Raw genomic sequence first — 26,391 nt, 5'->3', positions numbered from 1 at the left:
ACACACACACTGAGCTGTCATTAAACACACACACTGAGCTGTCATAAAACACACACACTGAGCTGTCATTAAACACACACACACTGAGCTGTCAATAAACACACACACTGAGCTGTCATTAAACACACACACTGAGCTGTCATTAAACACACACACTGAGCTGTCATTAAACACACACACTGAGCTGTCATTAAACACACACACTGAGCTGTCATTAAACACACACACTGAGCTGTCATTAAACACACACACTGAGTTGTCATAAAACACACACACTGAGCTGTCATTAAACACACACACTGAGCTGTCATAAAACACACACACTGAGCTGTCATTAAACACACACACACTGAGCTGTCATTAAACACACACACTGAGCTGTCATTAAACACACACACTGAGCTGTCATTAAACACACACACACTGAGATGTCATTAAACACACACACACTGAGCTGTCATTAAACACACACACTGAGCTGTCATTAAACACACACACACTGAGCTGTCATTAAACACACACACTGAGCTGTCATTAAAAACACACACACTGAGCTGTCATTAAACACACACACTGAGCTGTCATAAAACACACACACTGAGCTGTCATTAAACACACACACACTGAGCTGTCATAAAACACACACACTGAGCTGTCATTAAACACACACACTGAGCTGTCATTAAACACAGACACACTGAGCTGTCATTAAACACACACACACTGAGCTGTCATTAAACACACACACTGAGCTGTCATTAAACACACACACACTGAGCTGTCATTAAACACACACACTGAGCTGTCATAAAACACACACACTGAGCTGTCATTAAACACACACACTGAGCTGTCATTAAACACACACACTGAGCTGTCATAAAACACACACACTGAGCTGTCATTAAACACACACACTGAGCTGTCATTTAACACACACACTGACCTGTCATTAAACACACACACTGAGCTGTCATTAAACACACACACTGAGCTGTCATTAAACACACACACTGAGCTGTCATTAAACACACACACTAAGCTGTCATTAAACACACACACTGAGCTGTCATTAAACACACACACTGAGCTGTCATTAAACACACACACTGAGCTGTCATTAAACACACACACACTGAGCTGTCATTAAACACACACACTGAGCTGTCATAAAACACACACACTGAGCTGTCATTAAACACACACACACTGAGCTGTCATAAAACACACACACTGAGCTGTCATTAAACACACACACTGAGCTGTCATTAAACATACACACTGAGCTGTCATTAAACACACACACTGAGCTGTCATTAAACACACACACTGAGCTGTCATTAAACACACACACTGAGCTGTCATTAAACACACACACTGAGCTGTCATTAAACACACACACTGAGCTGTCATAAAACACACACACTGAGCTGTCATTAAACACACACACTGAGCTGTCATAAAACACACACACTGAGCTGTCATTAAACACACACACACTGAGCTGTCATTAAACACACACACTGAGCTGTCATTAAACACACACACTGAACTGTCATTAAACACACACACACTGAGATGTCATTAAACACACACACACTGAGCTGTCATTAAACACACACACTGAGCTGTCATTAAACACACACACACACTGAGCTGTCATTAAACACACACACACTGAGCTGTCATTAAAAACACACACACTGAGCTGTCATTAAACACACACACTGAGCTGTCATAAAACACACACACTGAGCAGTCATTAAATACACACACTGAGCTGTCATTAAACACAGACACACTGAGCTGTCATTAAACACACACACACTGAGCTGTCATTAAACACACACACACTGAGCTGTCATTAAACACACACACACTGAGCTGTCATTAAACACACACACTGAGTTGTCATTAAACACACACACTGAGCTGTCATTAAACACACACACTGAGCTGTCATTAAACACACACACTGAGTTGTCATTAAACACACACACACTGAGCTGTCATAAAACACACACACACTGAGCTGTCATTAAACACACACACACTGAGCTGTCATTAAACACACACACTGAGCTGTCATAAAACACACACACTGAGCTGTCATTAAACACACACACTGAGCTGTCATTAAACACACACACACTGAGCTGTCATTAAACACACACACTGAGCTGTCATAAAACACACACACTGAGCTGTCATAAAACAGACACACACCTTGAGCTGATGTCTGACAGAGTGGCAGTCTGCGTTTAGGTAGAGGACCAGGGTCTCCTCCTCGTTTATAGAGCAGGAGTGTGTTGGAGCGCAACACACACACAACCCATTCTCCACCTGCAAAGCACACACACAGAGGATTAACACACACACAACCCATTCTCCACCTGCAAAGCACACACACAGAGGATTAACACACACACAACCCATTCTCCACCTGCAAAGCACACACACAGAGGATTAACACACACACAACCCATTCTCCACCTGCAAAGCACACACACAGAGGATTAACACACACACAACCCATTCTCCACCTGCAAAGCACACACACAGAGGATCAACACACACACAGAGGATTAACACACACACATACTCTCCACAGGGCTGTGTGCATCTCTCTGATTCAGAGGGGTTGGGTTAAATGAGGAAGACACATTTTGGTTGAATGCATTCAGTTGTACAACCCATTTCCCCTTTCCCTACATACCTGGCAGGTGAGGAGAGACTTGACCATCTGTGCATTCTGACAGGAGAGCATGGATCCAGCCAGACTAAGGATGACACACACAGCAGACAGCAGCATGAAGAGGGAGACCTGGAGAGGGAGACATGGGGAGGACTCGTAGGGGGTCAGAGAACTACACATGGGATGAGTAACCTTGGCTATGACCTAAATACTTGTTCTAGCTGCCTATAGGCTGTAGCTCGGTGGGCTCGGTGTGCAGATGACCTGTGTTCCAATCAGGTAGCAGGTTGGTCCGTTACATACACACGCACAAACACACATACACACAAACACACACACACAAACATACATACACACAAACACACACACGCACAAACACACGCACAAACACACACACACAAACACACGCACAAACATACATACACACAAACACACACACACAAACACACGCACAAACACACACACACAAACACACGCACAAACATACATACACACAAACACACACAAACACACGCACAACCATACATACACACAAACACACACACACAAACATACATACACACAAACACACACACACAAACATACATACACACAAACACACACACACACACACAAACATACATACACACAAACACCCACAAACACACGCACAAACATACATACACACAAACACACACACACACACACAAACATACATACACACACACAAACACACACACACAAACATACATACACACAAACACACACACACAAACATACATACACACAAACACACGCACAAACATACATACACACAAACACACACACGCACAAACACACGCACGCACAAACACACACACACAAACATACATACACGCAAACACACACACACAAACATACATACACACAAACACACGCACAAACATACATACACACACACACACAAACATACATACATACACACAAACACACACAAACACACGCACAAACACACAAACACACACACACACACACACCATAGACATATAAATAGACACTTGTGTACTACTCACCACAAGAGTGAGTGGTCTTCTCCATGAGATAAGTCCAACTAACCCTGATGCCACAACCTAAGAACAACACACACATTACAGTAAGGAAAATCCATTCATCAATTATCATATCTAGAAAACAATCAACCACAGCCAGGAAATATGGGATCATTTCAATATTCTGAAGAGGTTTCTTCTCCATGTATCCTTTCCTCCATCTGCACTCCATCTCCATCTAACAGAGACATTCTCCATACTGCTTTCACCTATAAAACAGCCTTCTGTCTTTTCAGGGGCGAGTTTCACATACAGATGTAGGATCTTCATTTGAGCCAGTTTGGTGCAGTTTGGACAATAATCCTGCCGCAAAAGGAAATGTGAATTATTATGTGAATTATAATTTGCGGATATTTTTGTACGGGTTGATACATTTTCAGTTAGGGCAAATCATGCCAGAAATTTCAAAGTGGGAAAAAATAAAATACACTACAAGTTTGCATTTCATGCTTTGCATGAAATAGTGATCAAATGAAGGTCCCACATCTGTAAAATATAAATCTATTTTTTTGCATTCAGATCATGTTCCTCCATTGCATAATGGACTTATGATTATCCTGCTAAACATGATATTTAGGTTTCCAGGATCGTCCCTCCTTATCAGTGCAGATGAAGGAAAGGTAGTGATTCAGCCCATTTAAAGATGCTCCCACAGGATACTCACAAAGAAGCCGGCCCAGAAGGGGCAGGACTGTCGTACGCGGGCTGAGGATGTGAAGGCCATGCTGGTGAAGGAGAAGGCCAGGACCATGGCCCCCAGGCCCAAGTGGCACAGCCCCAGGTACAGCAGCAGTTTGGCGCCACCCTGACGGCCAGACATGCCCCGGCAGCTATCTGACCAGCCCCTAGAGCCAGAGGCTGACACTACACTGCTGGAGTCTGACCGGGATGGCATGGCTGGTGGGTGTGGAGAGTGGTGAGTCTGTGTGCGTGTGTAGGCCTATATGCGGTGTGTGTGTGTGTGTGTGTGTGTGTGTGTGTGTGTGTGTGTGAAAGAGAGATGGAGAGTTTGTTGCTTTGAAAAAAATCCCCCCCTTTTCACTTTGACCCGGCGTAGTCAATTGGCAGATGACAAAGCGCGTTGTGCAATCCGCAAGGTTCGATCCTGACGCGCCTCAGTGCAGTTTCCAAAAACTCTCAACTCAGAAGCCTGGGCTATTTAGCATATGAAAACAGCAATAGCTGCTTAGCAGAGTGTTTATGTCCTATTAAAACTGCACCCCAGACAAGGAAAAAAACAAGAAAAATACCTAGGGCTAATCCTTGAGAACCTAAATGCATTTACGACACACAGCTCCGTTCCTCCGTTCCTCCGTTCCTCTCTCTCCATATCTCTACCTCCTAAGGTCCATAGCATTGCGCTGGGCGGAGCCCCGAGGCCGCAGCCCTGTAGCATCACCCGTTAATAAGCACCAGATATCCCGTTGTTTCTACCGTAATGAGAAACCACATGTATTGTGTAGGGCGGTGAGTGGGTCTGGATCTTGTCAAGGTGACGAGGAACAAGCATCGAAACAAGGCCCGAGTTGTTCTGTCCTCACGAAGGTCCGACGACCGGACCTATCCGAAGGATGAGAGAGATAGCTCTTGATCAGATCTTAATCGGTCCGGTCGGCAAACCGTTCAGGTTAAGAAATTACTTAAATCCGTCGAAAGTAAACGTAAATAAATGATAGGAAGTCCATCCTCCTTGAGCCGTCGGTACGTTTGTGCTGTTTTCATTTACTATTCCTCCTCTTTCCATCTTTTGCCTCCGTGGGAGTTTTGCGCTGGAACACACAAACTCACCCCCCTCTGTCCTCTTCTCTCTTCCCTGCAGCAGTCACGCGGGCCTCTCGTTCTGCTTCTGTATATCCCGGACATCTACCTCACTGCACCGAATTATACGTCACACACACATCTCAAGCGATCGGTTCCAGTTTCACACACATCCGTTTCCCAAGTCAAAGAGCCTTGCTGATGATCATTCTTCTCTTTCCCGTTCACCATCACCCCACCCCTCCATCCTCTCTCCTTCACCATAGAGGCAAAATAAAGGAATGCCTAGTGTTTGTAAACCGACACGTCGTCATGTGACGAAAATGCACGCAAGACGCGCGAGGAGGATGCGGCAAAGCCCGAGTGTCCTGGTGGTGCTGATGCTGCGCGGGAGGGGCACCCACCTTCAAGGCTTACTGCAGCCAGCCAATCAGATAGGATTTCACTGCACTGTGCGTCCTCCAGGAAGTTTGTAGTCCCAGGACTATAGGCAGTTGTAGTTCCCTATTATACACGTCTCACACTATAGGACTGCCTGCATGTCACATTATGTTTCACTTTGGTTCCATCCTCATCTCTTATATAGGCCTATACATACCAGGGGGAAGAAATGGCGAGGGGCTCAACAAGAACATTTATGTAAACCATTAGACACATTTTGCCCAGCTGGTATTGTCATAGCGTAAAAATGCAGCAATGCTCTTTAGGGGGGGCTGTTAGACTTATTCATGAAACTGTGAATGTTTGGAGAGTGGGGGACAATGCACTGACTCCTGTAAACTGAGATACACTATTTTAGTGGGACAGACAAGAGTGATGCACCAAAATGCAATTCACCCTGAGAAAATTAAAGTATAAGCCTACAAAATAGAAGGGTTCTTTTTGACAGTCTTTTATTGAATAGGCTAAGCAGCGCGTATGTAAAATGGAATACATTGGTCATAAGATAATTGATCAGACAAGGAATGGTGGATAGGGTGAAAAGGTGTGTGACGGAAAAGAGGAAAGGTGAAGGAGGGGACAGTGAGATATCAGAGTAAAAACACACAGGGTGCATCATCAACAGTCTGGAGTAGCTTCTTCCCCTCGTCTTCTTCCCAGAAGACACTTTAGAGTATTGAAATGAACCCATAGACAGAGAAGCTTGCTGGCACAGTAATTATTATATAGTGTCTGGCATGGGAAGCGACATCATTCCTTCCTTCAGAGTAATCACTGATCTGACACGTTTGGAATGGTGAGAGTATCGAGGTGGAAGTCTTGTCCAATCACAGTACAGTATATGATATATGGAGAGATATATTTGCAAATCTATCCAGTAGTACATCAGTGATTACCTCCAGGGGTGCACCACACTTTATGTAGTAGAAGAATAGTTTACAACAGGCACAACCCAGATCACTCATCTTTACGTAGTGTGGAAAACACAGGCAAAATTACAATTCAGGGTGAACTATCCCTTTAAGAGCATAATGTTCCATCACCATAGTTACAGCATATAGATCTAAACTCCCGTCACTCTCTAGAATGCCCCCTGTGCTCTGCCTAAACAGCTCTGAGCTGCTATGACCATAGAAATAAAACAAATGGAAAGGAATGTCTGCGTGTTGTCCTAATTCAAATTCTTTGGCTGTGACACTGAAAAGTGATTCTATGGCAGCGGTGCACAACTCAGGTCCTCTAGTTACACTCTCGAGACAATCTACTGTTACATCAACTGTTCAATCAAAAAGCAAGAATGTGATTGGCAGTTTCACTGAAAGGTCACTTGTTAATGTTCCTGGTTAATCAAGGAAAAATAATTCCTCTGAAATAGAGAGATCAGATGAAACACAGCAGACTCTTGTTCCATTAAGGAGCTGTGCACCACTTCCCTACAGTGTGAAGTCCAGAGCCATGGGATTACAGAGTTCAGCAAACTCGGTTTGGGATTTAGAATTTGAGCGACCACCATGTTGGTTCCAAAACATCTAATTCAACAGATCATTGTAGAAGGAATTCATATTGGAATGTTGTCTCATGGAACATGCAGAGCCAACATGGAAGATATTTTCCTTAACTCTGTATGGCTCTGGTGGAGTGTAAACATACCATGGCTGTCAATCAGTCAGTCACCATGACAACAAAGCCATTGCAGGAGATTGAAGACAGTTGATACAAAACATGTTTTGGGTGAAATCAAGGTGGTGTTCATCCTATTATTTAAACAAACCACTGGATATTCCTCTGTAAAATGCCCTTGGACCACCTCAACATAGTTACATGGTCATTAAAAGTGCAATCCATAAGTTCGCTTTCTGGTAAAAAAAAATGTAGTTAGCATGTTTTAAAGGGGAGGGGGTAGTAAATGAAAACATTTATATATTTTCTCAAGTCAATAGTGTTTGAAATTGATCTTGTTGCCACAGGGGACAGAGAACTTGTGGATTGCGCCTTTGAAACCCTTTCCTTTGCAATAATATTGTTCCTATATGTGATAGTTCCCTCAGGTAACGAGGAGTCAGCCAGGACAGGCCAGCTCTGCCTCTACAGTAGGAGACATTTGGAGGATTTCTTCTCAGCGTTGGTGATTTTGACCTCGCGACCTGTGGAGCCCGGCTTCTTGCTGGACTTCAGTAGAATATCTCGAGCCAAAGCCATAAAAGACTACAGAGAGGCAGGAAGAGGTGGAGGGAGAGAGAGGCAGAGAAAGGGTAACAGTAGGCGAGAGGGGGCATGGGGATTATTAGAGTATGTGGCACATGTAACCTGTATGAAAAGAACATATCACCCATATTCCCCATGTGAAATGCATAATAAAGGACCAGATAAAGACAGACTCTGTGATTGAATAAAGGACATAAATATAATATGTAAAATAACATATTTATCTCACCTCATCAACATTGATGCTGGCCTTTGCACTGGTCTCAAAGAATCTGATCCCATGATCCTTTGCCAGCTGTCAACAACATAACACAAGTGTGATTACAGCAGGATATGATGTCACGTCCCTCTCCTAATCAGCAGAGTTTATGCCACGTTCAAAACAACTGGGAACATGTTGAAAAGTCAGAGCTCTTAGCCCTCAATGATCCACACATCCATTCATCCATCACTAACATCTGCACATCAGTGTCAATATCATTGAAAGAAAACACTTCATAATCAAAACAATGATTATTAAAATTGTAGAGGCTCACCTTTTCCCCCGTTTCCTTGGATACCTTCCTCTTGGCCTCAATGTCACACTTGTTAGCTAGCAACATCCGGCTGACCCCCGCTGATGCATTCTGGGGGATAAAAGATAGGGAGTTGGCATCCATTTTATATTTCAATGACGTATCCCTCAACTTCTGGCCTTAATTCTGCCTCCACAAGCACCCTCTAGGAGGTTTTAATTCAGCTCTACATTGGAGCCACGTCTAACTCTTGGTTCAGATGGGAAATCATGAACTCATTTCAAAATGTCCACTTTGAACTTATCTTTGTTAACTATGCAAACAAAATTAAACACATTTAAACATGTTTTTGGGAGTGTAGTTGTATGCCCCGTTATTCGCTAAAGGCACCCCCGTAGAAAACAGACCAACATCTAGTCTCAATGTAACCCTTGTTATTGTGGTTTATAGATGGCAAGTCTGGTCAATCAGAATAATGTCCTGTGCAGTCATTCCATAAGACTGTCTGTCTAGGGGTTGTTTGATGTCACTGTGCATAATGGCTGATTCATCTAAAGAATGTTAACATGTTTCTATAATGAGGACCAGGACTGTGCCTCCAATGTCAGTGGAGAGACAGCTACATAATTTCTGCTCCTCGTGCTTTTCTAAAAGTCATCCATCACTGACCACAGAATAAGGAAACAGTAGTATGAGACCCTCTGGTAGTGTTGCTCATGTCTCATTGTATTGTTTCAAATCCTTCCTAGAGGCCTGAGAAAATGCTGCCCTCTCAGTTTCTTTCTGGCCTGTGTCATGTCTTGTCCTTTCCCTCTTTCACAACAGTCAGTCTTCGTGTTTCCCTGTCAACAGTCAGTCTTCGTGTTTCCCTGTCAACAGTCAGTCTTCGTGTTTCCCTGTCAACAGTCAGTCTGTGTGTTTCCCTGTCAACAGTCAGTCTTCGTGTTTCCCTGTCAACAGTCAGTCTTCGTGTTTCCCTGTCAACAGTCAGTCTTCGTGTTTCCCTGTCAACAGTCAGTCTTCGTGTTTCCCTGTCAACAGTCAGTCTTCGTGTTTCCCTGTCAACAGTCAGTCTTCGTGTTTCCCTGTCAACAGTCAGTCTTCGTGTTTCCCTGTCAACTGTTTCCCTGTCAACAGTCAGTCTTCGTGTTTCCCTGTCAACAGTCAGTCTGTGTGTTTCCCTGTCAACAGTCAGTCTTCGTGTTTCCCTGTCAACAGTCAGTCTTCGTGTTTCCCTGTCAACAGTCAGTCTTCGTGTTTCCCTGTCAACAGTCAGTCTTCGTGTTTCCCTGTCAACAGTCAGTCTTCGTGTTTCCCTGTCAACAGTCAGTCTTCGTGTTTCCCTGTCAACAGCCAGTCTTCGTGTTTCCCTGTCAACAGTCAGTCTTCGTGTTTCCCTGTCAACTGTTTCCCTGTCAACAGTCAGTCTTCGTGTTTCCCTGTCAACAGTCAGTCTGTGTGTTTCCCTGTCAACAGTCAGTCTTCGTGTTTCCCTGTCAACAGTCAGTCTTCGTGTTTCCCTGTCAACAGTCAGTCTTCGTGTTTCCCTGTCAACAGTCAGTCTTCGTGTTTCCCTGTCAACAGTCAGTCTTCGTGTTTCCCTGTCAACTGTTTCCCTGTCAACAGTCAGTCTTCGTGTTTCCCTGTCAACTGTTTCCCTGTCAACAGTCAGTCTTCGTGTTTCCCTGTCAACAGTCAGTCTGTGTGTTTCCCTGTCAACAGTCAGTCTTCGTGTTTCCCTGTCAACAGTCAGTCTTCGTGTTTCCCTGTCAACAGTCAGTCTTCGTGTTTCCCTGTCAACAGTCAGTCTTCGTGTTTCCCTGTCAACAGTCAGTCTGTGTGTTTCCCTGTCAACAGTCAGTCTTCGTGTTTCCCTGTCAACAGTCAGTCTGTGTGTTTCCCTGTCAACAGTCAGTCTTCGTGTTTCCCTGTCAACAGTCAGTCTGTGTGTTTCCCTGTCACCTCCTTGATGCTCTTCATCCAGTTCTGAATGTTCTCGTAGGACTTCTCGTCTGTGATGTCATACACCAGGATGATGCCCTGAGAGATCACGGGAGACATGAGTCAAAAATAAAACATTGTGCAATTCAAAATCAACCTGATGGATGTAAGAAATATGATACTAATAGTTTCAGTCATAATCTTACACCCATAATGTTCTCTCATATCTACAAAGGTGAAGGGAGAGAGAAGGCCCGTTTATGCCTGGTGCTAAGATGCCCATTTTGTCCTGATCTTGTCCACATTCTGATTGTGCTCACAGTTTTAGACAGGTGTAGATGATTAAATGGCTTGTGATCTGATCGAGAGAGAGTTGAGAGACTCACCATAGCTCCTCTGTAGTAGGCTGTAGTGATGGTCTTAAACCTCTCCTGCCCTGCTGTGTCCCTGGAAACAGAATACATTAGAGAAAATGTTTCACCTCCTTCAAAAAGTAGCTCTTTGAACACCCTAGAGTACAGATGTAGGATCTTAATTTGAGCCAGTTTGCTACAACAGGAAAATAATCCTGCAGCAACAGGAAATGTGAATTATTATGTGGATTATAATTAATGGAGCATTTTTGTGGGGGTTGATACATTTTCCATAAGGGTAAATCAAGTCTGAAATTTCAAAGTGGAAATTACACATTTTAGAACCCTTTTTAAAAATCAAATACACTACAAGTTTGGATTTCATGCTTTGCAGGATGATTCTCAGAAACAAAAGAATGATCAAATTAAGATCCTACATCTGTAGTGAGCACTGAAACTACTGCAGATTTGTCTGTGTTGGCAGCTGTTCTTTCTCTATACATTTCCTGTTTTTCTAACGCAGCACCCAATTCAAAGAGTACACTGTTTATACATACATATCCAGAGCAATACAGCCTTTACACACGTGTCCTGCACATCAATTATCCACGCTTCTGCAAAAACATTACGCTATGGTCACACTAATGTTCTCACAGCACAGAACGTGGAAGTTCCCCACCTACACACTGAGCTATAGTCGGCAAAGGAGGTTGGTGGCACCTTAAATTGGGGGGGACAGGCTCGTTCTAATGACTGGAGCGGAATAAGTGAAATGGTAACAAATACATCAAACACATGGTTTCCAGGTGTTTGATGCCACTCCATTTGCTCCGTTCTGTCCATTCTCCCCTCAGCAGCCTCCTGTGATGGTCAATATGGCATATCCCCCTAATGGCTCAAGTCAGGATTTGGGGAGGTTAACCTGATCCTGTATTAAAGGACAACTTCTACCAGGGGTGTGGAATCCACAGAGATGAGACATGCGTATGTTTTATGCCAGTTCAATAAACTCTTTATGGCGGCTTCAGATTTCATGTCTGGCTTTATGATAACTCACTGGCATTCACTGACAGATAAAACATAGGTGAAGTCATAGCCTACACCAAAGGCCTTGCCAGTCAATATCTCAGTGTACTCAGTGACATATGCCAGATATACACTATATATAAAAAAGTATGTGGACACCTCTTCTAAAATTAGTGGGTTCGGCTATTTCAGCCACACCCATTGCTGACAGGTGTATAAAAATCGAGCACACCGCCATGCAATCTCCATTGACAAACATTGGCAGTACAATGGCCTTACTGAAGAGCTCAGTGACTTTGAATGTGGCACCGTCATAGGATGCAACCTTTTCAACAAGTCAGTTCGTGCTAGAGCTGCCCGAGTCAACTGTAAGTGCTGTTATTGTGAAGTGGAAACGCCTAGGAGCAACAACGGCTCAGTCGTGAAGTCGTAGGCCACAAAAGCTCACAGAACGGGACTGCTGAGTGCTGAAGCACGTACCGTGTAAAAATTGTCACTCACTACCAAGTTCCAAACTGCCTCTGCATAAGAACTGTTCATTGGGAGCTTGATGAAATGGGTTTCCATGGCCGAACAGCCTCACACAAGCCTAAGATCTCCATGCGCAATGCCAAGCGTCAGGTAGAGTGGTGTAAAGCTAGCTGCCATTGGACTCTGGAGCAGTGGAAACATGTTCTCTGGAATGATGAATCACGCTTTACCATCTGGCAGTCCGACCGACAAATCTGGGTTTGGCTGATGCCACGACAAAGCTACCTGCCCCAATGCATAGTGCTAACTGTACAGTTTGGTGGAGGAGGAATAATGGTCTGGGGCTGTTTTTCATGGTTCCGGCTAGGCCCCTTAGTTCCAGTGAAGGGAAATCTTAACACTACAGCATACAATGACATTCTGGACGATTCTGTGCTTCCAACTTTGTGGCAACAGTTTGGGGAAGGCCCTTTCCTGTTTCAGCATGACAAAGCCAAGTCCATACAAAAATGGTTTGTCGAGATTGGTGTGTTAGAACTTGACTGGCCTGCACAGAGCCCTGACCTCAACCCCATATTAATGCCCATGAATCTGGAATGAGATGTTCAACGAACAGGTGCCCACATGCTTTTGGTCACCACGAGCCTACCAGATGAGCTAAATGCCTTTCATGCTCGCTTCGAGGCAAGCAACACTGAAGCATGCATGAGAGCACCAGCTGTATGATCACGCTCTCCATAGCCGATGTGAGCAAGATCTTTAAAAACAGGTCAACATTCACAAGGCTGCAGGGACAGATGGATTACCAGGACGTGTACTCAAAGCATTACCAACTGGCAAGTGTCTTCACTGACATGTTCAACCTCACCGAGTCTGTAATACTTACACGTTTCAAAATTACCACCATAGTCCCTGTGACCAAGAAAGCAAAGGTAACCTGCCTACATGATTACTGCCCCGTAGCACTCACTTCGGTAGCCATGAAGTGCTTTGAAAGGCTGGTCATGGCTCACATCAACACCATCATGCCAGAAACCCTAGACCCACTCCAATTCACATACCACCCCAACAGATCCACAGATGATGCAATCTCTATTGCACTCCACACTGCCCTTTCCCACCTGGACAAATGGAACACATATGTGAGAATGCTGTTCATTGACTACAGCTCAGTGTTCAACACCAGTGCCCAAAAAAGCTCATCACTAAGCTAAGGACCCTGGGAATAAACACCTCCATCTGCAACTGGATCCTGGACTTCCTGACGGGCCGCCCCCAGGTGGTAAGGGTAGGCAACAACACATCTGCCATGTTGATTCGCAACACTGGGGCCCCTCAGGGGTGCATGTTGAGTCCCCTCCTGTACTCCCTGTTCACCCATGACTGCATGGCCAAGCACGACTCCAACACCATCATTAAGTTTGCTGACGACACAACAGTGGTAGGCCTGATCACCGACAACGATGAGACAGCCTATAGGGAGGAGTTCTAGACCTGGCAGTGTGGTGCCAGGAGTACAACCTCTCCCTCAATGTGAGCAAGACAAAGGAGCTGATCGTGGCCTACAGGAAAAGGCAGGCCGAACAGGCCCCCATTAACATCGACGGGACTGAAGTGGAGCGGGTCGAGAGTTTCAAGTTCCTTGGTGTCCACATCACCAACAAACTATCATGGTCCAAACACACCAAGACAGTTGTGAAGAGGGCACGACAACACCTTTTTGGGCATGGGTCCCCAGATCCTCAATAAGTTCTATAGCTGCACCATCGGGCGGCAGGTAGCCTAGTGGTTAGAGTGTTAGACTTGTAACTGAAAGGTCGCAAGATCGAATCCCCGAGCTGACAAGGTAAAAATCTGTCGTTCTGCCTCTGAACAAGGCAGTTAACCCACTGTTCCTAGGTCATCATTGAAAATAAGAATTTGTTCTTAACTGACTTGCCTAGTTAAATAAAGGTAAAAAATCAAGAGCATCCTGACCAGTTGCATCACCGCCTGGTATGGTAACTGCTCGGCATCTGACCGTAAGGCGCTACAGAGGGTAGTGCGTACAGCCCAGTACATCACTGGGGCCAAGCTTCCTGACATCCAGGACCTATATAATAGGCGGTGTCAGAGGAAAGCCCAAAAAATTGTCAACCACTCCAGTCACCCAAGTCATAGACTGTTCTCTCTGCTACCGCAAGGCAAGCGGTACCGGAGCGCCAAGTCTAGGACCAAAAGGCTCCTTAACAGCTTCTACCCCCAAGCCATAAGACTGCTGAACAACTAATCAAATGGCCACCTGGACTATCTACATTGTCCCCCTACATTTCTTGAACTGCATTGTTGGTTAAGCGCTTGTAAGTAAGCATTTCACGGTAAGGTCTACTACACCTGTTGTATTTGGCGCATGTGACAAATACAATGTGATTTTGATTTGTAGTGTATATTGCAGCTATTGCATACTGGGTTGCCTGCCTTTAGTCTAACAAGACAAATAAAATCAAAATCTTGCATTCCTAAGGTCTTGTACTACAATCAGTGTGTGGTGACCCTTTGAGTGACATTTGGACAGTAAACCCTGTCATAAACAGTTGGTTGTTTTGGTAAAAAGGGAGGTTCCTCTTTCCTCTGAGAAAGAGAAGTAGACACATGTCCATAACACACGAGGAGTTGAATAAAATCTGTGTGTCGGTCCCATAACGGTCATCACTCTTAGAGAGCAGCAAACAGTAGTCCTAAATGGACCTTTCATTCTTTCTCTGCCTGGATCCTCTTCTCTTACCAGACTTGCAGTTTGACTTTCTTTCCCTCCACGTCTATGGTCTTTACTTTAAAGTCGATGCCTGAAGAAAGGATGGGAGGATGACAGAGAGAGGGGAGGGAGGAGGTCGACAGGAAGGGAGGGAAGACAATGAGTTCAATTCCCACACACATTGCAGCAAATATAGGTCATGCCAATTAAACCATTTAACATGCATGGAGGGGGAGACAGGCATTCTCAATTCATCAAACTTTCACTGGGATAGTAAAGTCTGTCTAGCTCTGCCCCATTCTGCTGTATTGTACCACACACACACACACACACACACACACACACACACACACACACACACACACACACACACACACACACACACACACACACACACACACACACACACACACACACACACACACACACACACACACGGTCTCTGGGTTTGTTATTGTCTGGGTTTCCTGCAGGACAGGGACGGTCAGAGAAAGAGAGGGATGGCAGATAGAGAGAGAGGGCAGAGAGAGGACAGAGAAGATGGGCGTCTTAAACTGTGAATTCCAAGGGAGGACAACCATTTTTCTGATAATGAGAGACTGAAAAGAGATAGGAGAGATAGGAGGAATGGGGGTGGGTGGACCCTCTGGGTAAAGTGAGGGAAGGGAGAGGGAGATATGGAAAAGATATAGAAACAACAGCAACACAGCAATAATGCAGGTGAACTACAATAGGGATATAGGAAGACAGCGATAGACGTGTAGAGACATGAACACAGCAGAACTGGAAACGTGAGATAACTGCGTGGTGAAAGTGATAAGAACTTGGCATTATATGTTAGCTGACAGAATGGTACCTATATCAGCAATGACGAATTTAAAGGGTTGCTGAATATTTTGGGGGCGATTAGGCTATAACCGATTAAATGGGATTTCGTAGAGCTAGGCTACATACCGATAGTTGATATGTAGGTTGAGTTGAAGTTGTCCTCAGCAAATCGAATAATCAGACATGTTTTCCCCACTCCACTATCTCCGATGAGTAATAATTTGAAAAGGAAGTCGTACTTCTTCGCCATAATGTTTTTCAAAGTGTTTGGTGAATGATCAGAAACTATGACTCTTTACAAAACCAATACACTTTCCAATGTTCTTCTTACACTTATTTGTAACGTTTAAGAGGTTAACAAATGCCTTAAAAAGTATTGCTCAACATACACAAAGGTCAAAATCACACTCTCATTTCTCCTGGGGAATTTCTGCTTTCTTTAGCATAAAATCCGCTAGTTTTCCCTTTCCCTTGAAAACTGTCACCGGTAAATACGGTTCTCCCCCAATGTCTCTTTTGGTCCGAGAAAAATAAAACAGAACGCCACAAGTTCAAAACGAAAGTTGGAACCAACGTTTCAGCACTTCAATGGGCTATACAATTCTACAGCGCCACAAAGCTTTGTTAAAATCCATTTATCAAGCCAAAATGTCAAGTTATTTTCTTCCAAAGGCCGATTAACATACATCCATTCCACACAGACAGGGCTACGTTTTCGCCCAAAAACTTTCTCCTGCCGAAGTTCACGTAGAATTACGTAGAGGGAGAGGTTCAGTTATTACAGTGGAGGGAACAGACTGACATGGGACAGCAGGAATGACCGATACTGCTTATAGACAGCAGAGGGCGCTCGACCATATGAATAAAGTCAATGGTTATTTAGGTGTATTATAGAGCCCCATGTACTGAAATATGTTATAATATCTCTGTATACGTTTCCTTAGTACCATATTTATTTTCGTGGATAAAACAATGAGTAACAAACACGATTTGACTGACAAGTAAATGAAAAAATGAGGTGGATGAGAAATATAAAATTGAATGTCTCTATTAAAAAATATGTGGTCTCTCCCTCACACTGCGAGAGAAATCTAACAAAATGTGCCAGTAAGGCTAGTTATAGATGGCGCTGAACAAAACCTCTGTGTGTAGACCTGTGTTTTGGAAGAGTTGACCTCACAAACATGGCCTCCTTTGTCTCGCCTCCTTGACACGTAATAGCGACAAAACACTTCCGGCCCCTGCTCTTCGACCCCGTTCATTTATTAACTGTCAACTTCCGGTTGATCCTTCTTTTCGGCAACGGCTACAAACTCGCCAACATGCCAGTAAGTGCGCACACAGGCAATATAACCCTTGCTTCAGCTCGGGAATTTTGTTTGAGCGGGACATGACCACATCCATCGATGTATTAGAACTTTGCAAATATTCAGATTTATTTATATTCAGAATTATTCAACCAATGGATAGCTAGAACAATCTTAAACTGCGTGCCAAGCGCGTGCTATGGTCTGCTGAATTGATGCAATATGGCGGCGTACATGCACTAGAAAGCATGGACTGACATGTAACTAACTAGTTTGATGTTTAGTGATTGTTTCTAAGCATTTGACAGCGCTTGTACACGATGCAGTTTTACTAGATATGCGCATTCCTTGACTTATGTTTGTTAGTGGACGTACGCATTCTTTAGCTAAACAAGCTAACGTTAAAAAGCTTAGGCTAGCCAGTACTGAAGTTACTAGCCAGGCGTTTACCAGACGAAATTTTTTTGTCAAATATTTTTGATTATACTAACTTACGTACACGTCTCCTGTATGGACATTTGTTTTAACTTGTTAGTTAGCTAGATTATCAAATGGACTTTTCCATCTGCATTTTCTAAGATGGCCACCCTCTGGTTTCTCTTTCAGCTCGCAAAGGACCTGTTGCACCCAACCTCCGAGGAGGAGAAGAGAAGTCACAAGAAGAAGCGTCTTGTACAGAGCCCTAACTCGTATTTTATGGATGTCAAATGTCCAGGTTAGTGTGTCTCCCTGTAGCTTAGCTAGAAGTGACTCCCAGGCTCAGCTCACACCAAACGCAGCCATCATTGTAAATAAGAACGTGTTCTTAACTGACTTTAAAAAAAAAGTTAACTAAACTGACATTGGTTTAGAATCAAAGGATGTGGGACCATATTCAACTGACAAGTCATTGGTTTGCCTGTCTTCAGTAAAACTGGTCAGTCCGCCAATGGAAACTCGATGTGGCTCGGTTGGTAGAGCATTGTGCTTTCAAAGCCAGGGTTGTGGGTTTGATTCCCACAGGGGAACAGTACAACAATGTATGCGCTCTGTAAGTTGTCAGCTAAATGACTTAAATGTAAATCTAGTCTGGTAGTTATTGATTACTGAGACTGACTTGTTTCTAGAGGGATGAGTAGCGACTTGCCTTTATGTGTTGCCCATTCATTGTCTCCAGAGTGAATGAGGTGTCAACCAAGGCATACAGTAACCTTGTGATTGTCTTTGTTTGGAAGGAGTCTCCACTGATTCCTTTCAATAACTGCAAGAACACAACAGTAATTCGAACATAATTTGTGTGTGATTTGTTGGGACTGAAAACACGAGTACGTCTCGTTCAGTTTAGGACATTGAGGTGAATGTTAATTTGTCTTTACTGTTCTCTCTACAGGATGCTATAAGATCACGACAGTGTTCAGTCACGCCCAGACGGTCGTGCTGTGTGTCGGATGCTCCACAGTCCTGTGTCAACCTACAGGGGGTAAAGCACGCCTCACAGAAGGTACTATACTACACACACTCCCAGCCTTCCACACAGAGTATCCAGGATGGAAAAATACTGTTGGACATGATTGATGCCTTTATGTGTTGCCCATTCATTGTCTCCAGAGTGAATGAGGTGTCTACCAAGGCATACAGTAACCTTGTGATTGTCTTTGTTTGGAAGGAGTCTCCACTGATTCCTTTCAATAAGTAACTGCAGGAACACAGTAGTATACAGAAATAATACTGTCTGTTCTGTTTCTAGTTGTAATAGTCTGACCTGCCACTCTTTAGAATCATGCCATGAGATGTCAAATAAAACTATTTTTGTTTTCCAGTTAAATGTAGTTTTCATACTTTACTGACCATGACCAAAATAATTTAATGTATTGCTTTTCAATAGCCCCAATTGAAGTGTGATCCTTTACCAGCTCAGCTGGCTTGGTTTGTATTCACCACAGCTCAGGTTGGCAGTATTTGTGGGGATAGGAATGGCCAGGGACCTCACAATATCAGAACAATACTGAAAGGAAGATTCCATCCAAAACCACTCATTCCTATCATTTACAGTGCTACATAACACTGTGGACAATGTTTTGTGAAGAAATGTTTCATTTTGTTATAAGGTTGGTAGCAACTTGTGGAAATCTGTTGCAGCTCAAGTCGACTACAAAATCCACAATGCAAAGCTCTATAGGCTAGCTAGGTAGGTAGCTGGCTCGCAAACGTACCTAAACACAAGTCAATATCAGCATATGAAGTTGCTAGTTAGCTATGAAATCACCTAAACAAACTGCACTATCAATTTAGGAGTCTACAATCTCACCATTTTCGACCTGCAGATCGATGTGCCTCATCGTGGAGTCTGACATTCACAGCAGCACCATGCAATGCACCCTGGACTGACGAAGCAGACACAGGAGGAATGTGTTAGACCCTCTGTTAAATTACACATTTCGATGTAAGAAAATTGCAAAAATGATGGCTCATTTGAGAGAAGACAACCTCTCGTGTTATGACATTGGCCCGTATTAAAATCTGACCTGTATGACGGACTGTTTTGCAATCTAAAAGTCATATTCCTATTGACTATCAGTGGTGCCTGAATTTCTGGCTGCTTGAACGGCAATGGCTCCGATACACATGAATTGATAGAACATCACCAAGAGATGCACAAAAACACATTCAAAATGCTGTGTATTGCGATTTGATGTTAAACATATTTCTCACTATGTGCTGTTGCCAGGTGGAACCTATTCCCTGTATTGTTTGCTTAGTGACAGCGGTGCTATATACCGTTTCCTGGGTCATCAGTCAGTTGGTCAATATTGTACTAGTATTAATGATTGACAATATTGGCATGCAATGAGTTCCTAGTGAATGTCTGTCCATATAACATGCTGACTGGACCATGTTGGTTTTGTATGTCCACACCAGACGCGATCCAAGACAGGCAGGTTGAAATATCAGAACGAGCTCTGAACCAACTATATACTAAGATATAAACGCAGCATGTGTTGGTCCCATGAGCTGAAATAAAAGATCCCTGTTAGTGAGCATATCTCCTTTGCCAAGATAATCCACCTGACAGGTGTGGTATATCAAGAAGCTGATTCAACAGCATGATCATTACACAGAAGGCCACTCAAATGTGCAGTTTTGTCAGACAACACAATGCCACAGATGAGTTGAGGGATCGTGCAGTTGGCATGCTGACTGCAGGAATATCCACCAGAGCATTGAATGTTTTTCTCTACCATAACCTGCCTTCGTCGTTTTAAGAGAATTTGGCAGTACATCCAATCGGCGTCGCGTGGGTGAACAGTGCCCCAGGGTTACGGTATGGGCAGGAATAAGCTATGAACACAATTGTATTTCATCAATGGCAATTTGAATGCACAGAAATAGCATGAGACCCTTTTTTTAATCTTAGACCAACAGATGCATATGTCTTCCCAGTCATGTGAAATCCATAGATTAGGGCTTAATGAATTTATTTACATTGACTGATTTGTTCAGGTTGAAACACAAAACATTTAGCTACCTTGCTGTTGCGAGCTAATTTGTCCTGGGAGATAAACTGTTCGCTGCTCTGGCTCCCTCACGACACCAGGACAGCGGAGTCAATCACCACCTTCCGGAGACACCTGAAACCCCACCTCTTTAAGGAATACCTGGGATAGGATAAAGTAAAGATGTACTATTGTAAAGTGGTTGTTCATCATAAGGTGAATGCACCAATTTGTAAGTCGCTCTGGATAAATTACATAGATGTATACATTGGGTTATTTTATCTGAAATGCACAATGTCCTTTTTTCTGGATCTCTGTAGAATATTGACCCATTTTGAGTTGTACACAATTGTGTGTTCTATACTCCGACAATCCACAGATAAAAGGGGAAACCTATTTAGTTTCTAGTGTACTCTTCTTCTGTGGGCTTTGTCGGTTGGCAACCAACTTAAGTGCATTACCACCACCGACTGGACTGGTGTGTGGACCTTTAGTTCATATTTCTATAACCAATGTGGGTATATGCTCCTAAAAACCAATGAGAAGATGGGAGAGGTGGGACTTGCAGCGCGTCAAACGCTGGTTACGCAGACGAGTGTACAGTTTAGATTAAATTATTGAATAACCGGTAGGCTGTCAGTCTGGCCTTAACAATAAACTGTTTGATCTTCTCACTCTCCCTCCCATATAAAAGTGAAATCTGTCTGGGACCATAACTAACTCTTTCTCCTTCACCCAGGATGCTCATTCAGGAGAAAACAGCACTAGACTCTCAGCAATGGAGCTTGTTGGATCGAGAGACCCAAGGGAGGAGAGACGGGATTGACCCCACAGTGACCCTGCTCAGGAAGTGACAACGCGAGAGGAAAAGTGGAGATGAAACTGAAGAAGAGGAAAGATGGTGTTGAGCTCTGTTTTGTGTACGTAGAGAAAACGTCCCCTGGCATGATGACATCACTCCTCCATCGGCCTTTCTCTCACTTCTTAATAAAGTTTAGTTTTTTCGTTAAAGAATCCAGTTTACTTGTCAGTCTTTGATCCAGGTGTCATATGTTTGACTCTATTATTAGAAAACAACATGGTGTCATATGGGGAAGGTAAGCTGGTCCTAGATCTATGCCTGAACAACTACCTCGAGACCCTGTTCAAGTAGACCCACTGTTCTTAAATTAGGGTGTCACTCATTCCATGGAGGACCTAGGATCTGCTGGGTTTTCCCTTTCAATTAAGACCTAGGCAACCAGGTGAGGACAGTAATCCGTGACCTTAATTCAACCAAGTACAAGGGAGGAGAGAACCCGCAGACACTCGTCCCTCTGGAATGAGTTTGACACCTGTGCCAACGCAACACACTGACAACGTTTGGCAGGAAATTGTTTAGTTGAAGGTTTTAACATGGATCATTCACAGGGCTGTTAGTGTGTGCTCCAGCTGTGTCTGGGGACGAGGGTCTGATTCAGGGAGAGAAACGCACCGTCCTGCTGCATTCCACTGGAGAACACACACCAGCTTAGACACAACCCTAAGACTGCTGCATTCCACTGGAGAACACACACCAGCTTAGACACAACCCTAAGACTGCTGCATCCCACTGGAGAACACACACCAGCTTAGACACAACACTAAGACTGCTGAATTCCACTGGAGAACAATTACCTCTGATATAAAGCCTAGAAATAATTTATGCTACCTGATGCACCAATATAGTAGGAGAAGATAACTGGTACTGACGTGTGTTTGGGTACAGGCCGACCACCGGGACAGGAACCGTCTGCATGCAGGAGTTGTACACTGACAAATACAGAAGAGAGTAAGTCACCACCAACTGAGAGGTTAGTTACCTATGAACAAGGTGGTGGTGGTGTGGTTAGTTACCGATGAACGTGGTGGTGTGATTAGTTACCTATGAACGTGGTGGTGTGGTTAGTTACCTATGAACAAGGTAGTGGTGGTGTGGTTAGTTACCTATGAACAAGGTGGTGTGGTTAGTTACCTATGAACGTGGTGGTGTGGTTAGTTACCTATGAACAAGGTAGTGGTGGTGTGGTTAGTTACCTATGAACAAGGTAGTGGTGGTGTGGTTAGTTACCTATGAACAAGGTAGTGGTGGTGTGGTTAGTTACCTATGAACGTGGTGGTGTGGTTAGTTACCTATGAACGTGGTGGTGTGGTTAGTTACCTATGAGCGTGGTGGTGTGGTTAGTTACCTATGAGCGTGGTGGTGTGGTTAGTTACCTATGAGCGTGGTGGTGTGGTTAGTTACCTATGAACGTGGTGGTGTGGTTAGTTACCTATGAGCGTGGTGGTGTGGTTAGTTACCTATGAGCGTGGTGGTGTGGTTAGTTACCTATGAGCGTGGTGGTGTGGTTAGTTACCTATGAACGTGGTGGTGTGGTTAGTTACCTATGAACAAGGTGGTGTGGTTAGTTACCTATGAACAAGGTAGTGGTGGTGTGGTTAGTTACCAATGAACAAGGTAGTGGTGGTGTGGTTAGTTACCTATGAACAAGGTGGTGTGGTTAGTTACCTATGAACAAGGTGGTGTGATTAGTTACCTATGAACAAGGTGGTGTGGTTAGTTACCTATGAACAAGGTGGTGTGATTAGTTACCTATGAACAAGGTGGTGTGGTTAGTTACCTATGAACAAGGTAGTGGTGGTGTGGTTAGTTACCTATGAACGTGGTGGTGTGGTTAGTTACCTATGAACGTGGTGGTGTGGTTAGTTACCTATGAACAAGGTAGTGGTGGTGTGGTTAGTTACCTATGAACAAGGTAGTGGTGGTGTGGTTAGTTACCTATGAACGTGGTGGTGTGGTTAGTTACCTATGAACAAGGTAGTGGTGGTGTGGTTAGTTACCTATGAGCGTGGTGGTGTGGTTAGTTACCTATGAGCGTGGTGGTGTGGTTAGTTACCTATGAACAAGGTGGTGGTGGTGTGGTTAGTTACCTATGAACGTGGTGGTGTGGTTAGTTACCTATGAACGTGGTGGTGTGGTTAGTTACCTATGAACAAGGTGGTGTGATTAGTTACCTATGAACAAGGTAGTGGTGGTGTGGTTAGTTACCTATGAACAAGGTGGTGTGGTTAGTTACCTATGAACGTGGTGGTGTGGTTAGTTACCTATGAACAAGGTAGTGGTGGTGTGGTTAGTTACCTATGAACTTTATGGTGTGTTTAGTTACCTATGAACAAGGTAGTGGTGGTGTGGTTAGTTACCTATGAACGTGGTGGTGTGGTTAGTTACCTATGAGCGTGGTGGTGTGGTTAGTTACCTATGAGCGTGGTGGTGTGGTTAGTTACCTATGAGCGTGGTGGTGTGGTTAGTTACCTATGAGCGTGGTGGTGTGGTTAGTTACCTATGAACGTGGTGGTGTGGTTAGTTACCTATGAGCGTGGTGGTGTGGTTAGTTACCTATGAGCGTGGTGGTGTGGTTAGTTACCTATGAGCGTGGTGGTGTGGTTAGTTACCTATGAACGTGGTGGTGTGGTTAGTTACCTATGAACAAGGTGGTGTGGTTAGTTACCTATGAACAAGGTAGTGGTGGTGTGGTTAGTTACCAATGAACAAGGTAGTGGTGGTGTGGTTAGTTACCTATGAACAAGGTGGTGTGGTTAGTTACCTATGAACAAGGTGGTGTGATTAGTTACCTATGAACAAGGTGGTGTGGTTAGTTACCTATGAACAAGGTGGTGTGATTAGTTACCTATGAACAAGGTGGTGTGGTTAGTTACCTATGAACAAGGTAGTGGTGGTGTGGTTAGTTACCTATGAACGTGGTGGTGTGGTTAGTTACCTATGAACGTGGTGGTGTGGTTAGTTACCTATGAACAAGGTAGTGGTGGTGTGGTTAGTTACCTATGAACAAGGTAGTGGTGGTGTGGTTAGTTACCTATGAACGTGGTGGTGTGGTTAGTTACCTATGAACAAGGTAGTGGTGGTGTGGTTAGTTACCTATGAGCGTGGTGGTGTGGTTAGTTACCTATGAGCGTGGTGGTGTGGTTAGTTACCTATGAACAAGGTGGTGGTGGTGTGGTTAGTTACCTATGAACGTGGTGGTGTGGTTAGTTACCTATGAACGTGGTGGTGTGGTTAGTTACCTATGAACAAGGTGGTGTGATTAGTTACCTATGAACAAGGTAGTGGTGGTGTGGTTAGTTACCTATGAACAAGGTGGTGTGGTTAGTTACCTATGAACGTGGTGGTGTGGTTAGTTACCTATGAACAAGGTAGTGGTGGTGTGGTTAGTTACCTATGAACTTTATGGTGTGTTTAGTTACCTATGAACAAGGTAGTGGTGGTGTGGTTAGTTACCTATGAACGTGGTGGTGTGGTTAGTTACCTATGAGCGTGGTGGTGTGGTTAGTTACCTATGAGCGTGGTGGTGTGGTTAGTTACCTATGAGCGTGGTGGTGTGGTTAGTTACCTATGAGCGTGGTGGTGTGGTTAGTTACCTATGAGCGTGGTGGTGTGGTTAGTTACCTATGAACGTGGTGGTGTGGTTAGTTACCTATGAGCGTGGTGGTGTGGTTAGTTACCTATGAGCGTGGTGGTGTGGTTAGTTACCTATGAGCGTGGTGGTGTGGTTAGTTACCTATGAACGTGGTGGTGTGGTTAGTTACCTATGAACAAGGTGGTGTGGTTAGTTACCTATGAACAAGGTGGTGTGATTAGTTACCTATGAACAAGGTGGTGTGGTTAGTTACCTATGAACAAGGTAGTGGTGGTGTGGTTAGTTACCTATGAACAAGGTAGTGGTGGTGTGGTTAGTTACCTATGAACAAGGTGGTGTGATTAGTTACCTATGAACAAGGTGGTGTGGTTAGTTACCTATGAACAAGGTAGTGGTGGTGTGGTTAGTTACCTATGAACGTGGTGGTGTGGTTAGTTACCTATGAACGTGGTGGTGTGGTTAGTTACCTATGAACAAGGTAGTGGTGGTGTGGTTAGTTACCTATGAACGTGGTGGTGTGTTTAGTTACCTATGAACGTGGTGGTGTGTTTAGTTACCTATGAACAAGGTAGTGGTGGTGTGGTTAGTTACCTATGAACAAGGTAGTGGTGGTGTGGTTAGTTACCTATGAACAAGGTAGTGGTGGTTAGTTACCTATGAACGTGGTGGTGTGGTTAGTTACCTATGAACAAGGTAGTGGTGGTGTCGTTAGTTACCTATGAACGTGGTGGTGTGGTTAGTTAACTATGAAAGTGGTGGTGTGGTTAGTTACCTATGAGCGTGGTGGTGTGGTTAGTTACCTATGAGCGTGGTGGTGTGGTTAGTTACCTATGAGCGTGGTGGTGTGGTTAGTTACCTATGAGCGTGGTGGTGTGGTTAGTTACCTATGAGCGTGGTGGTGTGGTTAGTTACCTATGAACGTGGTGGTGTGGTTAGTTACCTATGAACAAGGTGGTGTGGTTAGTTACCTATGAACAAGGTGGTGTGATTAGTTACCTATGAACAAGGTAGTGGTGGTGTGGTTAGTTACCTATGAACAAGGTAGTGGTGGTGTGGTTAGTTACCTATGAACAAGGTGGTGTGGTTAGTTACCTATGAACAAGGTGGTGTGATTAGTTACCTA

At 44.1% G+C, this 26,391-nt stretch overlaps 3 protein-coding genes and 2 non-coding genes across 7 annotated transcripts in view; 3 read left to right on the top strand and 2 right to left on the bottom strand.

Moving 5' to 3' along the window:
• Positions 1-5,837, bottom strand: part of LOC123733553 (protein ENTREP3-like) — a 101,826-nt gene extending 95,989 nt beyond the window's left edge. Inside the window, exons 1-4 of the mRNA XM_082968610.1 lie at positions 4,427-5,837; positions 3,727-3,783; positions 2,717-2,824; positions 2,227-2,343 (exon numbers count right to left, since the gene is read on the bottom strand). Of these exons, the coding sequence (XP_082824736.1) occupies positions 2,227-2,343; positions 2,717-2,824; positions 3,727-3,783; positions 4,427-4,657 (513 nt within the window). The 5' untranslated portion in view covers positions 4,658-5,837. The remainder of the gene's footprint in view (positions 1-2,226; positions 2,344-2,716; positions 2,825-3,726; positions 3,784-4,426) is intronic.
• Positions 5,838-6,396: 559 nt separating this feature from the next.
• Positions 6,397-16,822, bottom strand: LOC106605895 (ras-related protein Rab-13). The gene is made up of 7 exons (XM_045699001.2): positions 16,161-16,822; positions 15,237-15,297; positions 11,009-11,069; positions 10,644-10,721; positions 8,703-8,792; positions 8,396-8,461; positions 6,397-8,166 (listed from the first exon to the last, which is right to left on the bottom strand). The coding sequence occupies exons 1-7, from the start codon at positions 16,282-16,284 to the stop codon at positions 8,047-8,049; spliced, it is 600 nt and encodes a 199-aa protein (XP_045554957.1). The 5' UTR covers positions 16,285-16,822; the 3' UTR covers positions 6,397-8,046.
• Positions 16,823-17,256: 434 nt separating this feature from the next.
• On the top strand, positions 17,257-21,828 carry LOC106605899 (small ribosomal subunit protein eS27). Of its 3 annotated transcripts, XM_014201900.3 has the most exons (5): positions 17,259-17,362; positions 17,948-18,056; positions 18,711-18,821; positions 19,645-19,763; positions 21,554-21,828. In XM_014201900.3, the coding sequence occupies exons 1-4, from the start codon at positions 17,357-17,359 to the stop codon at positions 19,734-19,736; spliced, it is 318 nt and encodes a 105-aa protein (XP_014057375.1). In that variant the 5' UTR covers positions 17,259-17,356; the 3' UTR covers positions 19,737-19,763; positions 21,554-21,828. The 3 variants fall into 3 exon arrangements, with proteins under 3 accessions (XP_045554942.1, XP_014057375.1, XP_014057376.1); XM_045698986.2 differs by lacking the exon at positions 19,645-19,763 and having other exon boundaries at positions 17,257-17,362; XM_014201901.1 differs by lacking the exons at positions 17,259-17,362; positions 19,645-19,763 and having other exon boundaries at positions 17,906-18,056.
• On the top strand, positions 18,465-18,600 carry LOC123739739 (small nucleolar RNA SNORA13). The gene has a single exon (XR_006767896.1). It is a non-coding gene; the product is annotated as a small nucleolar RNA SNORA13 (small nucleolar RNA).
• LOC123739750 (small nucleolar RNA SNORA13) lies at positions 18,896-19,030 on the top strand. Its single transcript, XR_006767907.1, has one exon. It is a non-coding gene; the product is annotated as a small nucleolar RNA SNORA13 (small nucleolar RNA).
• Positions 21,829-26,391: the final 4,563 nt, after the last annotated feature.

This window comes from Salmo salar, chromosome 02, assembly GCF_965601325.2.
Source record: "Salmo salar chromosome 02, fSalSal1, whole genome shotgun sequence".
Taxonomy (NCBI): Eukaryota; Metazoa; Chordata; class Actinopteri; order Salmoniformes; family Salmonidae; genus Salmo; species Salmo salar.
This window is presented reverse-complemented; position numbering and strand designations above follow the sequence as displayed.